General features: G+C 36.7%; 1 protein-coding gene across 1 annotated transcript in view; it reads left to right on the top strand.

Annotated features, from left to right (window-relative positions):
• Positions 1-14836, top strand: part of LOC103481615 (corticotropin-releasing factor receptor 1-like) — an 89811-nt gene extending 74975 nt beyond the window's left edge. Inside the window, exons 11-14 of the mRNA XM_008437205.2 lie at positions 4412-4497; positions 4688-4823; positions 5083-5124; positions 7913-14836. Of these exons, the coding sequence (XP_008435427.1) occupies positions 4412-4497; positions 4688-4823; positions 5083-5124; positions 7913-8053 (405 nt within the window). The 3' untranslated portion in view covers positions 8054-14836. The remainder of the gene's footprint in view (positions 1-4411; positions 4498-4687; positions 4824-5082; positions 5125-7912) is intronic.
• The last annotated feature ends 7530 nt before the right edge of the window (positions 14837-22366 follow it).

Genomic DNA, 22366 nt, shown 5'->3' on the forward strand with positions numbered 1-22366 from the left:
AAACTGGTGTTATGTGCTTTATCTTCCTGGTTTTAGTGAGAACGCAAGCAGCAGCATTCTGGATCAGCTGCAGCTGTTTGATTGATTTGTTAGTCAGACCTGTGAAGACGCTGTTGCAGTAATCAATGCGGTTAAAGATAAACGCATGGATGAATTTCTCTAGATTGTGCTGAGACATAAGTCCTCTAATCCTGGAGATGTTCTTCAGGTGATAGAAGGCCAACTTTGTGACTGTCTTAATGTGGCTCTGAAGGTTCAGGTCAGAGTCCATCACTACTTCCAGGTTTCGGGCCTGATCGCTGATTTTTAGTTGTAATAACTGAACCTGTGCATTGATTCTGGTTCGCTCCTCTTTAGGTCCAAAGATAATAACTTCAGTTTTGTTTCTGTTCAGCTGGAGAAAGTTTTGGCACATCCACACATTGATCTGTTCTAAGCATCTATTCAGTGATTGGATGGGTTCAGATTCACCTGGTGACATCGTGATGTAGAGCTGTGTATCATCCGCATAATTGTGGTAGCTAATCCTATTTCCTGTTATAACCTGAGCTAGTGGGAGCATGTAAATATTACTAGGATTGAACCTTGGGGTACCTCACATGTGACCTTTGACCTCTCTGATGAGAAGTTTCCGATTGAAACAAAGAAATCTATAGTTCTTTATGTAGGATTCAAACCAGTTGAGCACTGGACCAGAGAGTCCGACCCAAGTCTCCAGTCGATTCAGTAAAATGTCGTGATCAACAGTGTCTAAAGCTGCACTGAGGTCCAACAGAACCAGCACTGTGGTTCTCCCACAGTCTGTATTTATATGGATGTCATTGAACACTTTTACCAGGGTGTGCTGTGCTGTGCTGTGGTGAGCACGAAAACCAGACTGGAAGGAGTCAAAGCAATTCATTATTGTTAGGAAGTTATTTAATTGTTTAAAAACTGCTTTTTCAATCATTTTTCTGATGAATGGGAGGTTGGAGATCTGCCTGTAATTCTAGTGATTTGTCCAGATTGTTCTTTTTTATCAGTGGTTTGACAACAGTGTTTACATTTTTTCACTTGATGAACCATAAGGTGTGTTTGCATCTTCTTTTTAGAAAAAAGGCTTTCTCTTTAAACAACTTTAAACAAGTCATTCTTGTGTGCTTTTTATCATTGTCTTTCCATGAACATTAACATTAGGCATGCTAAATGTGGTCTGGAGAGTCTTAGAATGGAGCCCTGGGATATTTTGCCATTTTTTTTAATTATTGCGCCATTCGACCTTGGGTAACTTTGTCTGGACATTCTTTCCTGGGAAGGTTAGGAGCTTAAATGTTTTCCACCTGCAAATAATCTTTGGTCCTGTCAAATGACTCCAAATTGCTTGAAAAATACTTTATAATTCTTTCCAGATTGATGGCAGCAATAACTGCTCCTCTAAGATTGTAGCCGATGTTTTTCCTGCTTGGTATTACGTTCAACATCGGACCAGAAGCGCATGGCTTCTACTTTTTGGTTTCGTTTGATGAATAATGACATCAAGGAATTTTTTGTAGACATGAGATCAGATTAGAAAAGATTTAGAACCTTGCTAAGAACAGAACGTTATTATAATTTTTTGGTTTAGGCCTGGCTTAAAAAAAAAAAAATACAGTAGTTCAAAATGATGTGAGCACTTCCTTTAGGGGTTTCAACATCTGTCCACGTGGCCTCCCACAGAGACTACTCACTGTGCCAAAACTCGTCTGACTGTGACTGTTTGGATGTGTCCCTGCTGAGTTTCAGTCAATGTCCCTGCCAGCGATCCACTGGTGGAGTGACCTTCCCAGATCTTCTCTCCTTAACTGAAAAAAAAAAAACTAATCTCTTTAAGAGGCACTTCTCTGAACTGTTTCTGTCTCTCCTCAGGCAAACATCTGCCTCATTCAATCCCTCTTTCTGCTGCTATGCTTGGAAAATCTCCAGTCTTGCTTACAATAGTGCTTTCTCGTGGGCTTTTTGTGTCTTTGCCAAGCACTTGATCCCTCCGGATCATCACCGGGGTCACAAGAATATTTGTGGTCGCTCCTGCAAGGAGGGGTTGTGAACTCTGAGCAGCTTTTATTATCAGCACTAAAATGATGTCCAGCTACAATGAATTAATTCAGGATGTTATTAAAATTGTTAACATCAGCAGCGATGCACGAGGTTAGCAGAGTGTGTGGTTCTGGAAAGACCGGCGTATGTATCTGTTCCAGCCAAGGTCGGGTCATCTGGCACTGGAAAGTATTCCTGTGGCTATTTTTTGCCTCTGTGTTACATCATCCCCACCTCTTCCATGAGCTATTGATTTTGTCATTCGTCACATAGTGGAAAAATAATCTCGAGTAGCACTTCAGATTCAAAGTAGCTACAGTTTTTTATCTTTCATTATTATGTACTGCTTGCATTATTCCATATCTTCCCGCTGCCAGTAAATCCTCCAAAGTCTTAAAGAGCTCAGCACCTCATTGTGATGCAGATCTTGTCGACGTGAGGTGACACGCACCTCATCAACCTACCAATGCAGTTATTTCTAGGCAACACCATGCAAAGCCCTGAAGAGCGCCGGATTGTCCGATTATTCACTTCACTGCAGGTGTTCTGCAGAATTGATTAATTTAACTGGTAAAACCACAGCAGGATGGTCGGGTGGAGCAGGACTGGACCTTGCAGGATGTTGGTGAGATCTTCCGAGTCACGTTGGGCTCCTCCTTGCTCCCAGTTATTGGACATCCCGAAACTATTATTAGACTAAAAGTTGCGAAGAGATCATGACATGTTATTATTGTTTTGGTGTTGAAGTTGTGAGTGGTCCATCATGTGGGACTGTTTTAATTGTGTGGACGGAAATTTAAAGCAGAACTAACCAAGCTTAGTTGCATTTCTTTTAAGAATTTACTGTAAAGCTCTTGGCACTACAATGTATAGTAGATCCCACCTGGCATCAAGGTAATTGATCCTCCTTTTTCTAAAATAACTAAAGAAATTCCGTCGTTCCATTCTGGTTATATTAGCTGGTCGGCCAGTTGAAAGAATGCATTACAATTTTACTCACTTCTAAGGACACATTTGACTCTTTAACTTCATGGTGTAGAAACTAAATAAGTGCCACTCATCAATCTTACTGAGGTAACAGTTTTAAAACTACAGCTACCAATCTACAATAACATGACTGAAGTTAGCTACCAGAGGAAAGAGCATGACTTGTTAATCAAATATTAGATCATTATTTTACTCTATTTTACTTTCTACTTCATAAGAACAGCCAAAAATGTAATATCTTTTTGTATTAAAGGAACTGCTACCAAGATTAGCACATTTTCGTTTTAAGATTTTGCATGTGCCTACAATTAAAAACAAAATAACAATAAATGTACGTTATATATAAGAATATTAGAACTGCAAACATCATTATGTTGTTGCATTTCTTTCTATGAAATAAGACATATCAATTTCTTTTTCTTCTTTTTTTTACATTTTGTGTTAACACTGTGAAACTGTGAAACGGCAGCGTTTTTGCTCAAGGTTATACAGTTAGAATCTCATAGCAGCCCAAGCAGACTTTTCGCATGAATAAACAGTGTTCCATGTTCAGGGCTCTTGCACATAGAAATCAATATGATTTGCACTCCTCCATGGAGACGAGGACAGGAATGCATGCTTTCCATTTGCACATATAGTCTTGGCTTTTGCTGGTCACTAGGAAGTTAAAGGATTTCAATTTTTCAAGGCTTGTATATGAAGAATCTTTTTAAATGTCTCATAGTCTTAAGATCTGCCTTTAAAATTCTTAAAGCTATGTGATCTTTGAACGATATTAAGATCCAGTATACAATTTTCCTAAGATGCAATGCAATGCACAGAAAATACACGTTTTTAAATGTAGCTTAGACAATTTAAACAACAATATATCAGATGCACTTCTATTGCTGTGTCTTGTTTGTCCGTTTTCTTGTGAATCCAGAAGCTAAACATGTCACTTTTCCCCTCTTTCCTTCCATGTTAAAAATTACCGCCAGCTTTCAGTAGGTGGTAGCTTTCCCCTCAATCTGCATGGCACTGAAACGACTCCATTCATTAATAATTATTCCTATTTGTCTGTAAATTATACAAATACATATAGAAGGGAATGTTTTTTTCAGAAAAAGCAAGTGCATAATGCCTTTGAGTAATTTGGAGAGCCAGTGTCAGAGCAGAACAGAGCAGGACTGGTCCAAGGTTGTATGAGTCCTTAACAGATTGAAAATCTTTTTGAGTTTTTTTTTTTATGTAACTTTTTAGATTTTGCAAATAGTTTTCAAACACTTTTTACTGCGTTAAGAAAATAAAAAAACAAAATCCCAACTTGAGGTCAACAATAAAATGCTAAATTTCTACTTGATAATTCACAGAGCTGCCTTTGATTTCCCCACAGATCAATTTCATCTTCCTCTTCAACATAGTGAGAATTTTGATGACCAAACTGCGAGCCTCTACGACGTCCGAGACGATCCAGTACAGGTAGATTTCTTGTAAACCTGCTGCTGAACCTGCAATAAACAGGCTTAAGAGATGAGCGCGCCTTGAATTATTCATGTTTCGTCCTCCGTTGGTGGTGCCCGGACCCTGAAGGGCCTTTTAGCGTGAAGTGAAACACTGAGCCCGAGCCTCTCTGTCACGGCTGTCTGATCTACGTTCTCCTCGTCTGCAGGAAAGCTGTGAAAGCAACGCTGGTACTCCTTCCCCTCCTGGGAATCACCTACATGCTGTTTTTTGTCAACCCAGGGAAGGATGAAATTTCTCAAATGGTCTTCATATATTTCAACTCGTTTTTGGTTTCCTTCCAGGTAGGATTTATCCTGCATTCAACAAAAAAAAAAACACAAACAGAGTGTAATGGCATCTCTGTGTGGGTGGATGTATCATTTGTCTGATTTATTTCAATGTAATTGTAATGAGTGTAGGGAGGGAAAAAAAAAACACAGATGATTAAATGTGCGACATAATCAGCTGTATAAGCGATTTAACCAGGATCAGGGCATTGATGACGATGTTTTGTTCTCACTTTATCCCCCCCCCCACCCCCCCCACCCCTCCTCTCTGCAGGGCTTCTTCGTGTCAGTGTTTTACTGCTTCCTAAACAGTGAGGTAAGCAGATTTACACTGGCTTATTGATTTAGCATATCAACGTTTTAAACCTCTTCCCTGATGCAGGAGCTTAATGATATTCCCTCTCCTCCGGTGCCTCCGCTCGGCTTTTGGTGGCTGTTTGCTGCATGTTTTCGCAGCTTGAGGAAAATGTATTTAGGGCACAATTAAGCCTTGTGATGTCCCGACATAAGTGACATCACTTTCTACACTGTATGACACCGTCAGCCCTAATTTGGTCCCAGGGGGAAATCAGGGGTGAAACCAACTCAGAATAGAGCTGGGATGTGCATGCAGGAAGATACGCTGCTTTTTATGGTAATGTTGTTTGAATGATTAGCAACAATTTAGGTTTTTTGGGGGGGTTTTTTTACTGTTTGCAGCTCTGTAAACAAATCAGTTGTGTGCAGATGTTTAGAGTAGTAAAAGACTTAGATTCAGGATTTACCTGAAGGTCTTACAAGGCAACCAGGCGTGTGCGATTATTTTTTCAAATGTCCTTATGAGTAATTTTTTTTTTTTTTTTTTTTTTTTTTTAGGGTCGGTTTATTGGTTGAAAAACTATTAGTAATCCTGTTTAACACAAATAGTAAACCAGGCAAACAAATGGCAGCCCCTCAGGGCATTTAAGCATCTGAACAGAAGTTCAAACCGAGCATCAGAACAGAAAGAAATGGTGAATTTGAATGAGTCCTGATTGTTGAAGCAAAACAGACTAGTCTAATGCTTCAGAAACTGCTGATCTACTGGGGTTTTCACACAAAATTTGTCTCTCAGATTAGAAATAGCTGAAAAGAGGGAATAACTAGCAAGCTAGCAAGCTAAAGTTTTATGGACCAAAAGTTTTGTTGATATAAAATAAAAACTGGAAGTTTTATTTTAGATGAAAGAAAGGCAAAGCCAGTTTAAATATTCACTCAATAGTACCGAAGTATGAGGAACAGCAACCTTGGGCTCCAACTAAGAATTATTTTAATAATTGATTATTCTGACAAAGAAATTGGCAGTTTTCCTGCGACGTCAGATTGTTTCTCTGCCATCAGGACAGCTGCAGCACACGTACCATCATTCACCGAGCTCGAATGATGGTACGTGCTGAATGGGGGAAGGCTGCGAGTACCGCATACACGAGCATGACTGACTGCTAAGACTTGGCTTGGAAATAAATTCGTAGCTGTGTATTTTTTTACAAATGGTGGTAGGACAACAGAGAGTAGCCAGAGGAGCTTGTTTTTTTAAAAAGGTTATCTGTCTCAGACTCTAATGTCAAGATACAGTGACATTTGTAACAAATATGTAAAAATTACATTTCTTTGAAAGTTACCTACTGTGTCTTTAAAGACTCCACTGACATAAATACCTTAGCCTGTACTTATAAATGCGTGTTGTTACCTTTTCCACTTAAAAATCAATTGATAAAATGTTTTAAAAAATTGTTCAAACTCCTTTCAGATATTAAAGTTCAACAGAAAAATTATGGATTAAGTATAGTTACTAATAGATTTTAATCTCAATCAAATGACGCTTTCTCAAGTTACAATCAATGTACCCTCGCTGCTAACGACACCTTAATAAATCCAGTTGAGCCACAAACCAGCCATGAAGGCAAACGTCAGTCCGAAGGATCCAGCTTGGTCTGGCCTCGGAGCTGAGCGACACAGATTAATCATTACAAGTTATTCCTCAAGCAGAATGTTGATGTAATATCTCCTTCCCTTCAGTTACCGAGCCTCTCTGCGTGGTAGCTGGCTGGATGATGAAGGAATATCTCATCATGAACTGACATGTAGCTCCCAAACAACGGGCTTAACCAGCATGTGTAGCTTACAGAGGATATTGATTTAGTGTTTTGTTACAGGCTGACGCTTGTAGGGAAAGCAGGGGGGGGAGAAGTGGAAGAGATGAACAAAGGATGCCTGCAGTCACATTCAAGAGAAAACGAAAACATTTTTTTTTAACAAAACATGCACGGGGTTAAAATATCTTATTTCAGGCCCAAAGCCAATTGAAATTTTAGATTAGTGTACACAGAGGGAGCTGTAAAATATCCAACGTTCTGACGGAATCAACCACATTTTATTTACGGTGTACTTTTTAGGCCTGGGCTATTTAGTACTTCACAAAAAATACAAGGTGAGAAACAGGCATAAACGTGAAGCACGGCACAGGACAATGGAACAAGGAAATCAAAAATAACACTTTTGAAAAGATTCGTCCTTACTTGGAACATTAAAACACTCAAGAAAAATATGAAACAAGACTCAGTAGACTGAAAGATGCTCTCAGGAGTTCATATCCCGGTTAATGTTCAGGGAACACTTATGAGATTTTCCCACCAACCAATATCTCATTAGTAAGCTGGTATTGGTGCTGGTGCTTCCTTATCACGAGCACCTGTGTTTTGTGTTTCCACCACTCCAAGTAGGTTCTATTTTAGCACCAACTCTTAGCTGGGCCAGAGGAAAGAGCCTCTTCTTTTTTCTTTTTTTTTTTACATAGAGCCATATTGGCTTTTTAGAATTTCTTTGATATAAAAGTTGTTTTATTATCTGAACCCAATAAGTGTGACAATAAAAAAGAAAGCTGTAAGCGGGCAAATACTTTTTCTCACAGTCGGGTATTGTGTTGCCAAAAAAAAGCATATTAAATAAACCAGCAACTGTCCAATTACACACCCTTGAGGAATCCCATGGCTGGTAACTTTATATGTTTTTGGGGTTTTTACACGAATGTGACTGCTAAGATGTGCAGTTTGGTCGTTTACTCCTGGGTCTGGTGTTGATTACAGGTCCGCTCAGCTGTGCGGAAGCGGTTCCACCGGTGGCAGGAGCAGCACTCGATCCGGGCCAGGATGACCCAGGCTATGTCCATCCCAACTTCACCTTCACGCGTCAGCTTTCACAGCATCAAGCAGTCCACATCGATATGAAACAAGAAACCAGCTTTACCGTGCATACTGGGACAAACCCTCCAGCTATCATTGTCATCGTTTCCCACCACCTCAGCGAAGTACACTAAAAAAACCTCTCTGAGCAGGGACAAAGAGACACCGCATCGGTCTCCTAAACCTCAGGGGGGACATTAAGCAGACTTTCTGGAGAAAATGGATGGTGACTGGGGGAAAAGGACTTTGCAGACTTTGCATTAATAAAGGTTAGTGGATCAAAAGATCAGGGAGCTGATCTGTATGACCTGAAGTTTCAGTGTGAATGTACAGCACACCATTCGGTTTAATATTGGCTTGCTGTAAAAAAAAAAAAAAAAAAAAAAACATCTGGTTTATTCCTGCCTGCATAATTAAATTTAGCAATCATCATCCAATAAACCTTGTGGCGCTTATTGGGAGTCAGTCCCAGGGGACTTTGCATCCTAAAGGCAGAGACAAAGTTGTTAAATATTCAGAAATATATAGATATGTTTGTTTTTACAGTGATTTATTTTTTTTATTTTAATTTTTTTTTTTATGTTGTACTGTCATCCTTGGTTCTCAGTTCGGTGAAGTTGTGCTTCGTTCATCAACTTTCCAGGAAGGTTGAATACATTCCGTTCTTCTACCTGAAGAGTTTTGTTCCACAGTAATCATTAATGCTGTTTAGTGATAATTTTATGATAAAACAGCTTTTTTTAATTTTTACAACAAGCTATCAAGAATTTAAAAAAAAACACAAACGGTAATATATATTTTTTCCGAGAGGAAGATCTTATGGGGGGAAAAAACAGAAAGTTATGGAAGGAACAGTTTCTGTGGATATTTCTGATAACATTTATCACAAAGTAAAAATAAATCACTAAATTGGTGATGATTATAAGGTTTCAGGGGAGCTGTGTCTCCAGGGTTGATGAGGTTGTTTGAATCCTCGTGGGAAAAGACACAGAGCTAATAATGGAAGACAGTATCACATTAGTGCAGTCCTTTAACTTTGATAGATGCTTTTTCTTGATTATCTGCCCCAGACATTTTGCTAAGTAATACTAATCTCTTCCCTGCTCCTTGTACAGACTACAGTAGCTCAAGAAGTGCTTGCCCTGTTAGTATGGCCAAGTTTCTAACTGGTGTATGTTCTTGTTTATTGACATGGTCACAAATCAAAAAGCTGTGGTTATTTTACACCCTTGATTTGGAGTAATTTTCATCACACGATACACATGTTATCTTTTTATTGTTAATATCATTTTAATTCAAGATCAAATCAAAAATACTTACCTGACAGGGAGATTAAAGGTTGTTACAACTCAAAACATTAAAGCATCTTCAAAGAGTTGTTGTGGATGGTAGTCCTGAAAAGGTCTTCAGTAGCAGTCAAGTCTTGCAATAAATCTGAAAAGGCTTCTGACTGAATATAGTTGATGTATAACATTCCTATTAGTCATGACATGCTAATAGCTCAAAGCCAGGCAGCAGAGATGATATTCCACAGTAGCATGTCCAGGACGACACCACCAGTTGTTGGCAAGCGCTGATTAGCTGAGGAAAATATATCTATCTCATTCAATTTTGATTGTCAGGATAAAAAACATTTGTAATATCTGCACTGACTGACCCTCTTTCAGTTCTCTGTAACAAGCTGACAAACTGTAAGCACCCTTTTCCAAACGTGGCTATCACATTTGGGCTTTGCCTACTTTAACAATACACTACCCTGTTCCAATCAATACTTCCCCCCATCATGGTTCTTGGCTTACGATACTTCCTGTGTTTGACTGTTTTTGCGTTTCAGCGTTGGTTTAACAGCCAAGACTCTCAATGTGCTTTCCAATTCCAAACAAACTTTTTGGTCCATGCACTCATCTGTCCAAGCAGCTGAACTTCCAGTTCAAGCCTGAAAGCAGCTAAAAAAATTGAATTTTCTTCTAACGTCGTCTATTATTTTATTGTACAGTTGTTTTGGGCTCTGGGTGAATCCATTCCTTTATGACTTCATACCCATCTGTAACCATTTTGTCAGGACGTACATCCATTTTGTACCCAATGCTTAAAAGTAGTTTTGTGTTTGAAATATGCTGATAATCCTAAAAATATTTATTTGTGAGTTATAATATCAACTATCAGGAGGTGTAGAATATTTTACATTATTCTACACCTCAGTTTATTGTGTTTGTGATCCCTGTTTGAGCTAGCTGACAGATGTGGTGAGAAGCTGGGGACTCCATTACATTTTTATTTGGAATTTGAATTTATTTTAGAACTGATTTTTTATTATTATTATGTATTTTTCATGATCTACTCTTGTTTTGCTATCAGAAAATGTATTTATGTGAGTAATGCAGTAATTTTTCATATGAGAGCTAGAAGTTTCATCAGGGATTAGAACCACAGTCAATGAAAATAGGATGAACAATACAAAGTATTCAGAAAATTGTATTTAATTTTTGATTATTTATCTTGATAAGTCAAAAAATTAAGAGAAATAAACAGATGGTTAATTAAATGCAAACAAAATGATTTAAGGTGACAAAATGGAAGGACAGGACAAAATGGCAATATGTTGATATGAACTAGGGACAAATTGACCTAGAGCCAAAACTGTGGCCCAAGATCAAAACAAAATACCAATGAGGAACTTCCTGATGACTACTAATATTAGCCTATTATAATCAAGTTTGTATGCATTGGAAAATAAGCTATAACTGTCAACCTGATAATGAAATCCTATTATATCAGAAAGCAGCTCCTTTTTGGACTCTAAAAGTCTAGTATGAAAAGAGAAACACTACAAATATTAGAAATGACAAGGGGATAAAATTACCATCACCATTTGTCAAAAAAGCTGACCAATAACGATTTGCAACCCTGTTAGTTACTTTTGTGGCATTGTCATTGTGACTTAAGGTCTTTTTAAGGAAATTATCTCCAGCTACACATGGCAGGTGACCCTGGTGAAGAGAAAAGCCACTGGATACATTTTTAAATATAAATAGTTTATTAAATTGTCTAATTGATTTTACACTATGATTTGCTTTAGCTGATCAAAACATTTTCACAAAGACATATCCATACCCAACAGACATGCAAACCACTAGCAGTCAGCTAATAAGATGTTGTCCTAGTACAACTTGCCTGTTGTACTAGGATCTGTGTACCTGATATGTACACAGAAAAATAAAGCTGAACATAAGTCTGTATGAAATGAATAAGACATTCAAAGTTTTGTAACTATAGCTCGTGTCACTTTAAACAAGTGTCATTGTTTAATTTGTTGCTTATTTTTTCAAGAAAAACCATTAAAAAAATGTTGAGGACTGCTTCCACACTCAGGGTCACATTTTAACTTTTTATCCAATTGAAATCCACCATTCAAATATCACAGATTACTATATCTGTGAAGTGATTGACTGCAAGGGATCATGCTACTGGAGCTGGCCAATCAGAGCAGTATGGGCTGGAAGGGATCGATTTCCATAGCAACAGGGAACAACTGTATTTGTTAGTAAGTTGTTTTATTGAAACTTTACAGCTGTTTCTTGTCCACCTGATGAATGTAGAAATCTAGTATTTAGTTAACAATAAATAAATAATGTAAATCAACTATCAATGTATATATAAAAGACATTTAAATATAATTTTAAGATTAGCACATTGATAAATAATGTGATTTTTTACAGAGAATTGTATATGTTTGGTTTCTTTTGACAAAACTCTTCAGGAGTATTTCTGGTATTTGGATCTTACCTCTTGGTTGAAATGCAGTCATGGTAAAAACAAAGTGCACCCTTTTGGTAATTTTTAAGTCCTGTTTATAAAATACCAAAATCTAGTTTTTTCCAAGGTTCTGAAATTATTTATCAGGCCGGAAATGGATGGAAACATTATTTAATAAACAATAAAAAACACTTGCTGCTTCTATAGAACTTAATAGGGAAAGTAGAAGCAACGCCCACCATTTTACAATTATAGAAAAATATATTGACTTTCAAAAAAATTCAACAACTTGTTCAAAATGTTAAGTTCAACTTAAAATGTTAAGGATAGGAGAAGATCTAGAAAAGACTGAACCAGTGCAGCTTGAAGGACTGCAGTAGAAGAACCTCATCTTTCTAAAACACTATGGCAGCACAGACTAAGTCTGTAAAGTTGCATCTGAACAAACTACAAGACATCCGGAACAATGTCATTTGTACGGATGAGACCAAAGTAAAGATATTTGACCGGTGGCAAATGTTTGAGGGAAACCAGATACCACATATCATTACAAACATCTCACATCAACTTCCGAGCCCGTTGGTGGTGGGGTTATGATTCGGGCTTTCTTTGCAGCCACACTAAGTTAACCGTGAACTCCTCTTAATGCTAAAATTTGAGACTCAAATCAATTGGAGCAATCCAGTGTTGATGAAGGTGGCACTTTCATCCACAACTATGCGAGACACTAATAAAGTCACACAGAAAACATCTATTTTGTTGCTAAAGGAGGTTTTAAAAGCTATTGAAATGTGTGGTTTACCTAGTTTTTCACCCCAACTTCACAGTTTTGGCTCATTTGTTGATAAATGACAGAGATGGAATCAAAAAGGGTATTTTTGTACACTTGTACATAGATTTGGACTTTGACATTTCATTGTGTCCTGATATGTAAAAACTTAGAACCGAGTTGGAGTGTGCTTTCTTTTTATCAGGACTGTAGGTTTTTTTTGCTGCTAAAATAATTATGTTTCCACTATCTACGCTTTATCCGTGTCCAGCTCTAGTTTGCTAAAGAAAGCAGAACCAACGCCGAACCAAAACATTCAGGAAAAACCAAATAATACGAGCTGGAAGTTACCAAATTCAACTAAAACATCGAGTTATTGTATTTGGGTATTAATTAAGAACATTGAGCCTAACTTGATAGGTGATAGATGGTTTGTGTTTTGGAACAAAACTCCTCAGCCCAACAAAGAGACTTAAAATTGTGGCTTGTACATCAGCAAGATTAGAAAGGCAGCCACGTTCACGGTCATACCACGTGAATTTATGTGACGTTTGGTCCAGTTGAAAGCATGAGACACGTAAAGTGTCGCACACTGTGTTTACTGGTCAACTGTAAATATATAAATAGCAGAGCCGGGTTGCTAAAATCCAGGGGGGAGCCGTCACAAATATAAACCAAAAAAACACAAACCACACACTGTAAGTCACGGAGGCACATCAACAGCTCACAGTTCACATTCCGATGATACCAGTATGCCTAGCACTTGTGCATTCTTAAGAACTGCTGTTTTACTGTCAAAATGTAAACAAAACTCCTGTTTTTTGTTTTGTTTCGTCATCTTGCAGTTTTTATTTAAATCTCTTGCAAGTGATTTGTGAACTATGGCTTTTAAAATGTCCAATTATGTATAACTTTCTGATGCCATCATGATGTCTGTTTTTCCAAAAAAAAAAAAAACAATCCATCATCTATTGTTGCTAAGCAGCCATTTTGGGCCAGCTTGGGGTGGGGGAGATTGATTCACTCATGAGTTATAGCAACGGGGGAAACAATTGTTTGTTTGATCTGCTGGTTTTATAATTTGGCTCACTGCCAAACAAACGGAGTTATTTGTTGTTATGTTGGTTGGTTTTTAATTTGTAAAGAGAGAATGTCCACCCAGACATTGTGGATATTGAAAGCACACCTGACCTAATAGGGTCAGGTACCTTTGCTGCCAATCTTAGCTGTAAGACATTTTATATAGTTGGCCAGCACTTTCAGATACATCTCTTGAAGTATTTTTCACCCAATCCTCTTCTTGGCTGCTGTTTGACGGCTCAAAGCTTCGACTCCCCTCAAAGGGTTTCTGTGGAGACTATAGCTACAGGCCTCAAAATGCTTCTTTCTTAGTCACTGCTTTGTTGCCATGATTGTATCTTTTCAGTAATTTGCCATGCTTGAAGGCCCACCCGTGACTGATCTTCATTGTTCTGGCTGATGGAGAAAAGTTACTCCTCCAAGACACTGCTGTATAATTAATTGACTCCAGTGTGTCAATGTTAATTCTGACTTAGTAATAGTCTTTTACCTAAAACCTATTCCAATTTTAGTCATCTGTTGTTGTTTTTTTTTTAATCATCTAAATTTCCTGCGACTTTAACTTACAAAAATATGAAATCATAGAGAAATGCCTCTATTGTACAAATACTGAAATTATATCTGATGGGGCTTTATTTCCCTAAAATATTTTAATCTTGTTTTTATTAATTGATGAAAATATCAGTCATGTTTGTTGTAAGAAAAAAGGCAGCTGACAAAATATTTTTGTCGTAGTCTTAGTTGGCAAAAGTAACTTTGCAGTGCATTGAAAAAATGCTTACCAAAAAAGCACCCTAAAGCATAATTTTTACAGCTTAAATTAAAGTCTTATCCGACAACAGAACTTGCACATGAGCCCTTGTTGAGTCATTTTATGCCTCTCATATTTTCAGATGATTGCATTTTCTTTCTGGAATATTTTCTTTCTTTTCTCTTGTCACATTACAATAAAGAGAATTACAAAATTTGAGTCCGGAAACCTATTGTAAAACAATTGTCTCTTCCATTGTGTGCTTTATTGATACATATGGGGAAATAGGCTGGTGAAAGACATAAAAAGTGTATTTTCTTTAAAGTTCAGAAGTTTGAAATGACCAGGATTAAGCAACATGATTTGTGTTATTATTTATTGTTATTTATTTGAAATTGTGTTATTTTCATGCTTGGGAAAAAAAAAATGTCAAGAGATAATAAACTGTGTCGGATCCAACTGAATGAGAAAACGTCACTCAGATTTTTATTTATTTATTTTCCTCTCTGAGACGCAAAAGAAAAACACCAAACCGTGCTTAGGTTAACTCTCCCGTTTTGTCCCCATTGTCTCCTTGGACAAAAAGCAAACAAGACGAACACTTTCAGTGTGTGGCTGTCTCCAGCTATGTGTGTGTCTGACTCTCTGAGGAGGAACATCGGCTTTTAGATAAGATCTTTCCGCCCAACTGCACAGTCACTATTTTTTTCCCCATAACTAGGAACAAGAGATGCTGCAACAGGGTCAGGGGAAAAAAAAAAAAAGGGAGGGGGGAAGGATTGGAGAAAAAAAATTGAGTATGACAGTGTTCATGACTGTTTTCTATGGGATTTCAGGCTTGTGGCATTGTATAATGCTTAATTGGATGTGAACTTCCATGTGAACATTTAAGGAGAACAACAGGGTTAGTCACTGCTGATTGCAGCTTCAGGGCAGGCTGTTACTCTCTAGTTACACATTTGTGTTTACCGTCAGGGTTTTCCACCGTTGGGAGCTCATCAGCTTTACATTTTTTCCAGTCAGGATCATTTGGTTCCTCATCTTATTAGTGGTTTTGATGATTGTATAAAGACTGTTTATGTAGAGCACAGCATGATTTTTTGTGTGTGTTTCTGTGATGAAGATGCTTTGTACCATTCATTTGTACAAACTCATTCTTTAAAAATTGCAGCTGTAACCTCATTTTTGTCTTCGTCACAAAAGACTGAAGCAGCATCCTTGTTGTGAGGATGTTCGTCTGTGCATCTTCTGGTCAAAAATGACCCCAGGACAGAAATTAAGGATCATCAGTCTAAGCTGATGATCTGTGAGAGTAAACTAACACTAATTTAGTTATAATACAGTAGTACATATTATGTGAGGATAGTAAAAAGACACCTAAATTTGTAAATAAATCATTAGTCCGTATGATGGGGCTCCAGACAACGAGGATAAAATGTTTACAGCCGCTCGAGATGAAGGATCAGAAAGAGACCGCTTGGATCAGTCAAAAAATCTGAACTGTGACCTGGAAGCAAAGGGATGAAAAAACTTCAACTCACGATCTAAGCTCTGAACCGACCTGATAGGGAGAACTATTACCGAGCAGAGAGGGGTGAAATTGCAGATACATGAAACTTCTTCCTCATATGTACAGAGCAAAGACTTTATCATAACCAAACAAGGTATTTAAATTCTTACCTCCTTGAATGGATCTATGACTTATACCTTTTTTTTTCTTCTTTATTTTTTCTAAGAATACAGCCTTGATCTTTTACAGTGAGCTACGATTCTCCAGGCTTTTCAGAGTATTTCTTTGGACAGCATGTAAATTGTTCCATTTTATGCACCCACAGCTACATGACGGCTGCAGAATCTTTTCAGACATGTTAAATGGGATTTATGTATTATTGTGTGTGTGCGTGTGTGTGTAGGTATGTATGGATAGATGTGTGCACATTGGGTAAATATTTACTTTATAGATTTGTTTTGTGTACATTTAGTTAAAGTAGATGAATTGATTGATATACATTTATTTTACAAGCGTTTTTTATGTATGTTCAAATGTGTGTGTATGTATGTATGTATGTATGTATGTATGTATGTATGTATGTATGTATGTATGTATGTATGTATGTATGTATGTATGTATGTATGTATGTATGTATGTATGTATGTATGTATGTATGTATGTATGTATGTATGTATGTATGTATGTATGTATGTATGTATGTATGTATGTATGTATGTATGTATGTACGTACAGTATACGTTTATAGATGTGTGCTTATGTTAATGTGGATATGCTCAACGCAATGGTTGTGACATGTCTGGAATGCATCCATGAATGAATGAATGAATGAATGAATGAATAAATGAAGTGAGTGTAACTCTGTGCAAGTGGCTTCTCAAACAATTCAGTTTATTTCTGAATATTTCAGGGGAAAGATTCTGTGAAGACCGATGCATCATCACTGCAGAAGCTGGAAGCACAGAATCTGCGGATGACGAGGCCCGTCTAAATGTTCCAAATGGTTCAGATCAAATGTTAAGCCGTTTAATATTGAAATTCATGGGATACAAGGTTTCTTTGGAAAGCTGTTGAGCTCCTGAGTGTGCAAATGCAACATTAAGGCAAGCTTTTGTTATCTTTACATAAGGAAATGTGAAGAAGTAAACAAAACGCTAGATCTGACTAAGATTTTGTTGTTCCCAGATGCTCCCTACAGTCTGAGTGAGTGTGAGATATTTTTGAGAAGATGAATGGATAAACAATTCGGTCTCTCTTGCTGTCTCTACTGGCAAACCGCAAAAGACCTGCAGACGTAATTGTGTGTAAAGGTAATTCAACATGGCATTCACCCAGAGGTGCTGATATATGGAATAGCATGACATGACTTTCTTTGATCCTGATCTGTAAAAGAATTTGAAAACCATTAATCACCACGGCAGCTGTTTTCAGGGCAGATTAGCACAGAAGCCCAACCATCCAAACATTGTGCTCCATAGAGTAAGTTTAATGCTAAACGACTTAATGTTGTCTGTAAACACTGGGCCGTACGGGAGTTAGACAGGTATCGTCTCATCACAGAATCTATTGTTTACTCCCCTCCTGTGCTTTGCTGACACATCAACTCGCAGAGAGTTATTCTCCCACGAAAAATTTAATATTAGCAAGAAAATGTAATATGATTCCACATGTTCCTGTTTGCAGCACTTGTATCGGAGTTACCAGAGATTTCCCCAATGAATGAGCTGGGAAAAAAAACAATGATTAAAACAAATATAGTATCTTTAATTGATTGATTAAGAGTTGCAAAAAAATAATTTAAAATCTGAACAGCATTGCATGCCCTTTGGATTCAGCCCTTTCTATTCTGACACCGTGAATTAAAAGTACAGAAAATATGTCTTACGTGTACTGTAAAGGAATTTTATAAGGTATTCAAATAATTTCAAAATAATTTATCACAAAAGCAATCTGTTGATAGTGGAATTTTAGAAAGTTGCTTCTCTCTCACACTTAGGATACCCTGAAAAAAACAATTTATGTGCAAGCCTTTTGTTTCATTTTTATTATTCCACACCTGCTGAAAGTTAGGGAGGCTTTGGAGATGCCAGGAGGCACCACAGGAAGATAAGAATGGAACTCACCCCTTGGTTCAAGGTTCGGTCTTTGTCAACATCATAACTGAAGATTTACAAAGCTGCTGATGTGAGTCAGAATGTTTTTTTTAACTTCTCTTAAGCCCCAGATCTAAAGCAACCTCCAATTAAGTTGCAGAATAGAAACATGAAGGAATGCAGTGATTGTATTGAGCACCAAACATAGAAAATTGGTTATTTTATTCGCTTGCACAAATAATTACAAAGTAAATGTAATCAAAACAAAACTAATTTCAGTTTGGAAAACTGGACACATGCAACTTTCTTGTACCAGTTAAGCTGTCCTCTGGTCATAATGTGTGTGTGTCATATCTCTGCACTACGAGCCTGATCTGAATTACATTGAAATGCATCCAAGCTGGCAAAGAGTAGCACCATAGTCATGCTTTGTAAAAACCTGGCTTGAAGGTTCATTGTTACATAACTGTGAAAATTGTTTGGATTTTAATGATCTGACTTTGACTGTTTATTATTTTTTTAAAGCAGGTTTGTATTATAGTATTGGGGCCCGACATTGGCCTATAAGTGAAAATAAATATAAATAAAAATATATATACATATCAGGCATTATGTGTGTGGTTTTGAAAAACTTTTTTTTTTCTTTTTTTCAAAGGAAATAATTTTATAACATAATTATAACATAATTTTATTATGTAAAGCACCTTGAAATGCCTTGCTGCTGAAATGTGCTATACAAATAAAATTTGATTGATTGATTGAATAAAATCAATCAATCATCATCATTCAGACAATTCAGACAAAACGAAGCTCAGATGTGTAGTTACAGGAAGTGAACATTAGATGGCGCAAAAGCAACCCGACGTCATAAAGGAGACTTTCCTGTCAATCTTCACTCAGAGGTTTATTTTTAACCAGAAAAAGGATTGCTTTAAATCATTCATTCTCAGCTTTTTAAACAACATTTCTAACAAAAAAAAGCTATGCCCTTTATGATATTTTTATTTTGGTTTATAAAGACATAAACAATAAGTTGTAGTTTATTTTCATGCAACAGCTGTATTTCTTCTGTACACAGATATATTAATCCACTGGAGAAGTAAGGTGGTGTACTACAGGTGTGGTACACCACACCTGTAGTACAAATGATGATTTCAGAGTATGGAAAAAAAAAGTAAAAGCAATAAATTTTTGAATAGACCACAAACATTCTTGTAATGATTTAAAATATTTTTATGGAAAAAAACATCTAAAATGTTCTGTGGAAAGACTATAATAAGATAAATAAAATAAAATAAGCATATCTGTGGATGTCAAGTGGTACTATCACTGTGTAATTTAATCTTATTGAAGATCATCAAGTTAGCTTTTAAATCTGTGATATGCCAGTAAAAATCAATAAAATCAGAAAGTGAGAAAAATAATTGTACATCAGCCTTTGTATATTTGAATCCTATAACTTCACTTATTACATCACCAGACCATCTCATAAAATAATACATCTTAACATTAAATAACTAAAACTAAATATGGCCGTTTGATTCTGTAAAATGTACCCGGATTTCATTGTAAAAATAGAAAATTCATAGAAAATATTCTATTGGTTTGCTTAGCTTTAATTAAGTCTGTGTCATGTCATTTTGGATATTGATAAGAACATAAATCTATTTGTAGAACTCTGTTAAAGATCAAATGTGAGGTAGTCTGAAAAGACGTCTTAATCAATGGCAACATATCCACATCAGAACATAACATTTTTATAAGTATAATAAACTCAATCTGACCAACAGATGACAACACATTTTGTTAGCCCAGGGAGTTCAGTATATTTATTGACAGATGCGACCTCTCCAGTGGATACAAAATGTACATGAACACATGTGAAAATTGCAGCAGCAACAACAAAAGAACAAAGCAGATGTTCACATATCTTGAATCCACAGAGCAATGCTATAATGTCAAGTCATGTAAGGATTTATTTAAACAGCACAGCTGTGCAAAGTAACACAATGTGCTTTTCATCAAGAACAAAACGCTAAAAGCAAATGTAAAAACACAAAAACTAACAAGATTACTAAAGCTGTTGACAGTTTTATGAGATTGGTTTAGGTTAAATGACTAAAAGTGAAGCAGGTACAGGTACTGAACGACTAAACAGTGAGTCGCTAACGTATCTTAAGTTCTCTTTAATTTTAATTATTTCAATGCTATATAATCAAGAAAATTATATATATTGTCCTTCTGATAAAAAAAAGTGTGATGGAATAATTAATAGAGAGCTGGTAAATCCAACAAATGGAGAAAATAACTTCACTGTTGTAAATATTTTTAATTTACAGTTTTAGTTTTAGAGAACAAGAGCTGTGTGGCACATGCTATTTCTTTAATGCATGGATGTAATTTGACTTTCTCTGCTTTCACTCGGCATGAAGTAAAGTCTCTCTTCGTCTCTTGAATAGAGCTTTAATACCAGGGTTGAGCCAGGAGTTTGTTTTTGGAGAAAGACCGTATCTTATTGAGGGCCCCAGTGTTGTTCACACAGAAGTTAATGTAGTCAGTGATGCAGTCAGTGATGCTGCCAATGTCCTCCCCATGAGGAGGTTAGAGTTTCCCCATACAGTCATCTCTCTGCTGTTCACTGATGATCAACACCAACATGTTTTAACGTACATTCAAAGAAAGGACCATCAATGACGTGAATAATTTGTTCCATATGCTGCATGAAGCTTTTTCAGCATAAAAATAAATCACTGAAGACTTACAGCAAACTGTCCTCCCTTGAAACATGTGTGCTGTATTTGCTCCATCTAGTGTTCATTAATTTCAACTACAACTATGTGCTTCGTTTCTCTGAGTTTGAATCTTGACTTCCTGCAAATGAGTTCCTCAAATTTTGTGAAAAATACAGACTAATAATAATGCTTGTTGTATGTATATTCATGTACTAGTTTCTGTAGGGAACGTTTTTCTTATTCATCACTTTCTGTTTGATGTTTCAGGTGATCTCTTGCATATTGGTCTCATGTCACCAATAGCATCTCACTGAGATTAAGATTTGGACATTGGCTTGGGCTAGGACTTCTCAGCCAGTTCTTGTTAGATTTGTATGCAAATTTCTGATTTCAAAATCATTCCCAACAGAATAATGAAATGATTTCCACTCTGAAAGAATTCCTTAACAAGAGCCCAAACTCAGGGAGACAAAGGATGATTAAGGAGTATACAAGCAACTATATGTCAAGATTCAAGACAGCAAGGAGAAGAGCAGGACGAAACTGGAGAAGAAGCTACAACAGGATAATATCAGAGATGCATGATCGGGGATGAAGAATATCACAAGTTTCAAGTACAAGACGGCTCAGACACATGGATTTTTGGACAGAGCCGATAAACTGAATAAACATATTTTTCAGTGGGTTCGGATCAGAAACGAGCTCAGAATCCTTCTCTCCTGTCCACAGCAATGCAGATCTCCCACGCTCCTTCCACCACAGTCATGGATCCTGCTGCTCTTCCAAATATGTCTTAGTAGATTTGGAGCCAGTGAATTAAAAAAATAATAATGCCAAGACATAGCACAAAAACATATGATGCTTATTAAACTCCACCGGTAGTTTAATTAGAACTGTGTGATGTGGTCCAGATTAGACATCATTGAGCTTTCAACAGCAAAGACTTCAGATGGTCCTGCTGTTAAAATAAATTAGAAATGAACCTCATACTCACTGCAAAGCAGATCTGTGATGCTGTGGGCCGGTTTCCATTTCAGATACCTGAGGAACCTTGTCTTAAAAGCGTGACGTTTTAAACTCTTGGTTCACTCCACAGCTCACTTCAGAGCTGTGGAGTGAACTAAATTGAAAATAGCATGACAGAGGATCCATAACTCTGGATGAGAGGTCCATCTAGATATGAAATTGCCTATGTAGAAGAGATTTTAGGCAGTTAGTGTTTGAACTTTCAAAAATTTTCAATCATATTTTTAATATATAGTGTAAATTAACGAGATGTCGGGGCAAGGGCCTTTCTCTGGCATCTTGTTTCTCATTTCAGCCTTGAGGTCTGCAAATGGCTCCGAAGTAAGAAGTGGTTCTTAGTAACTTTGCCTAAAAATTATAAAAAATTTAGTGAATGACAGTAAACAGGCTAGTTTTAGACTTTTTTTTTTTTTTTGCTAAAGGTTTTTAGGTAGAATATGCATAGTACTTCAACACCAGAACTGACAATAATAATAATATAATAATTATTTTTAGTGAAAAAATGTTTTCTATCATTTGTTTGCAAATCACATGCATTATTGGTGTACGGTACTTAGAAGCTAAATGTTCCATTGAACAAAAAATGTTTTCACTTCCTTTTATAAAGACTTTGTATTTTATTTATTCATTTATTCATTTAT

This window comes from Poecilia reticulata, chromosome 19 (assembly GCF_904066995.2).
Source record: "Poecilia reticulata chromosome 19, P_reticulata-male-v2, whole genome shotgun sequence".
Classification (NCBI taxonomy): Eukaryota; Metazoa; Chordata; class Actinopteri; order Cyprinodontiformes; family Poeciliidae; genus Poecilia; species Poecilia reticulata.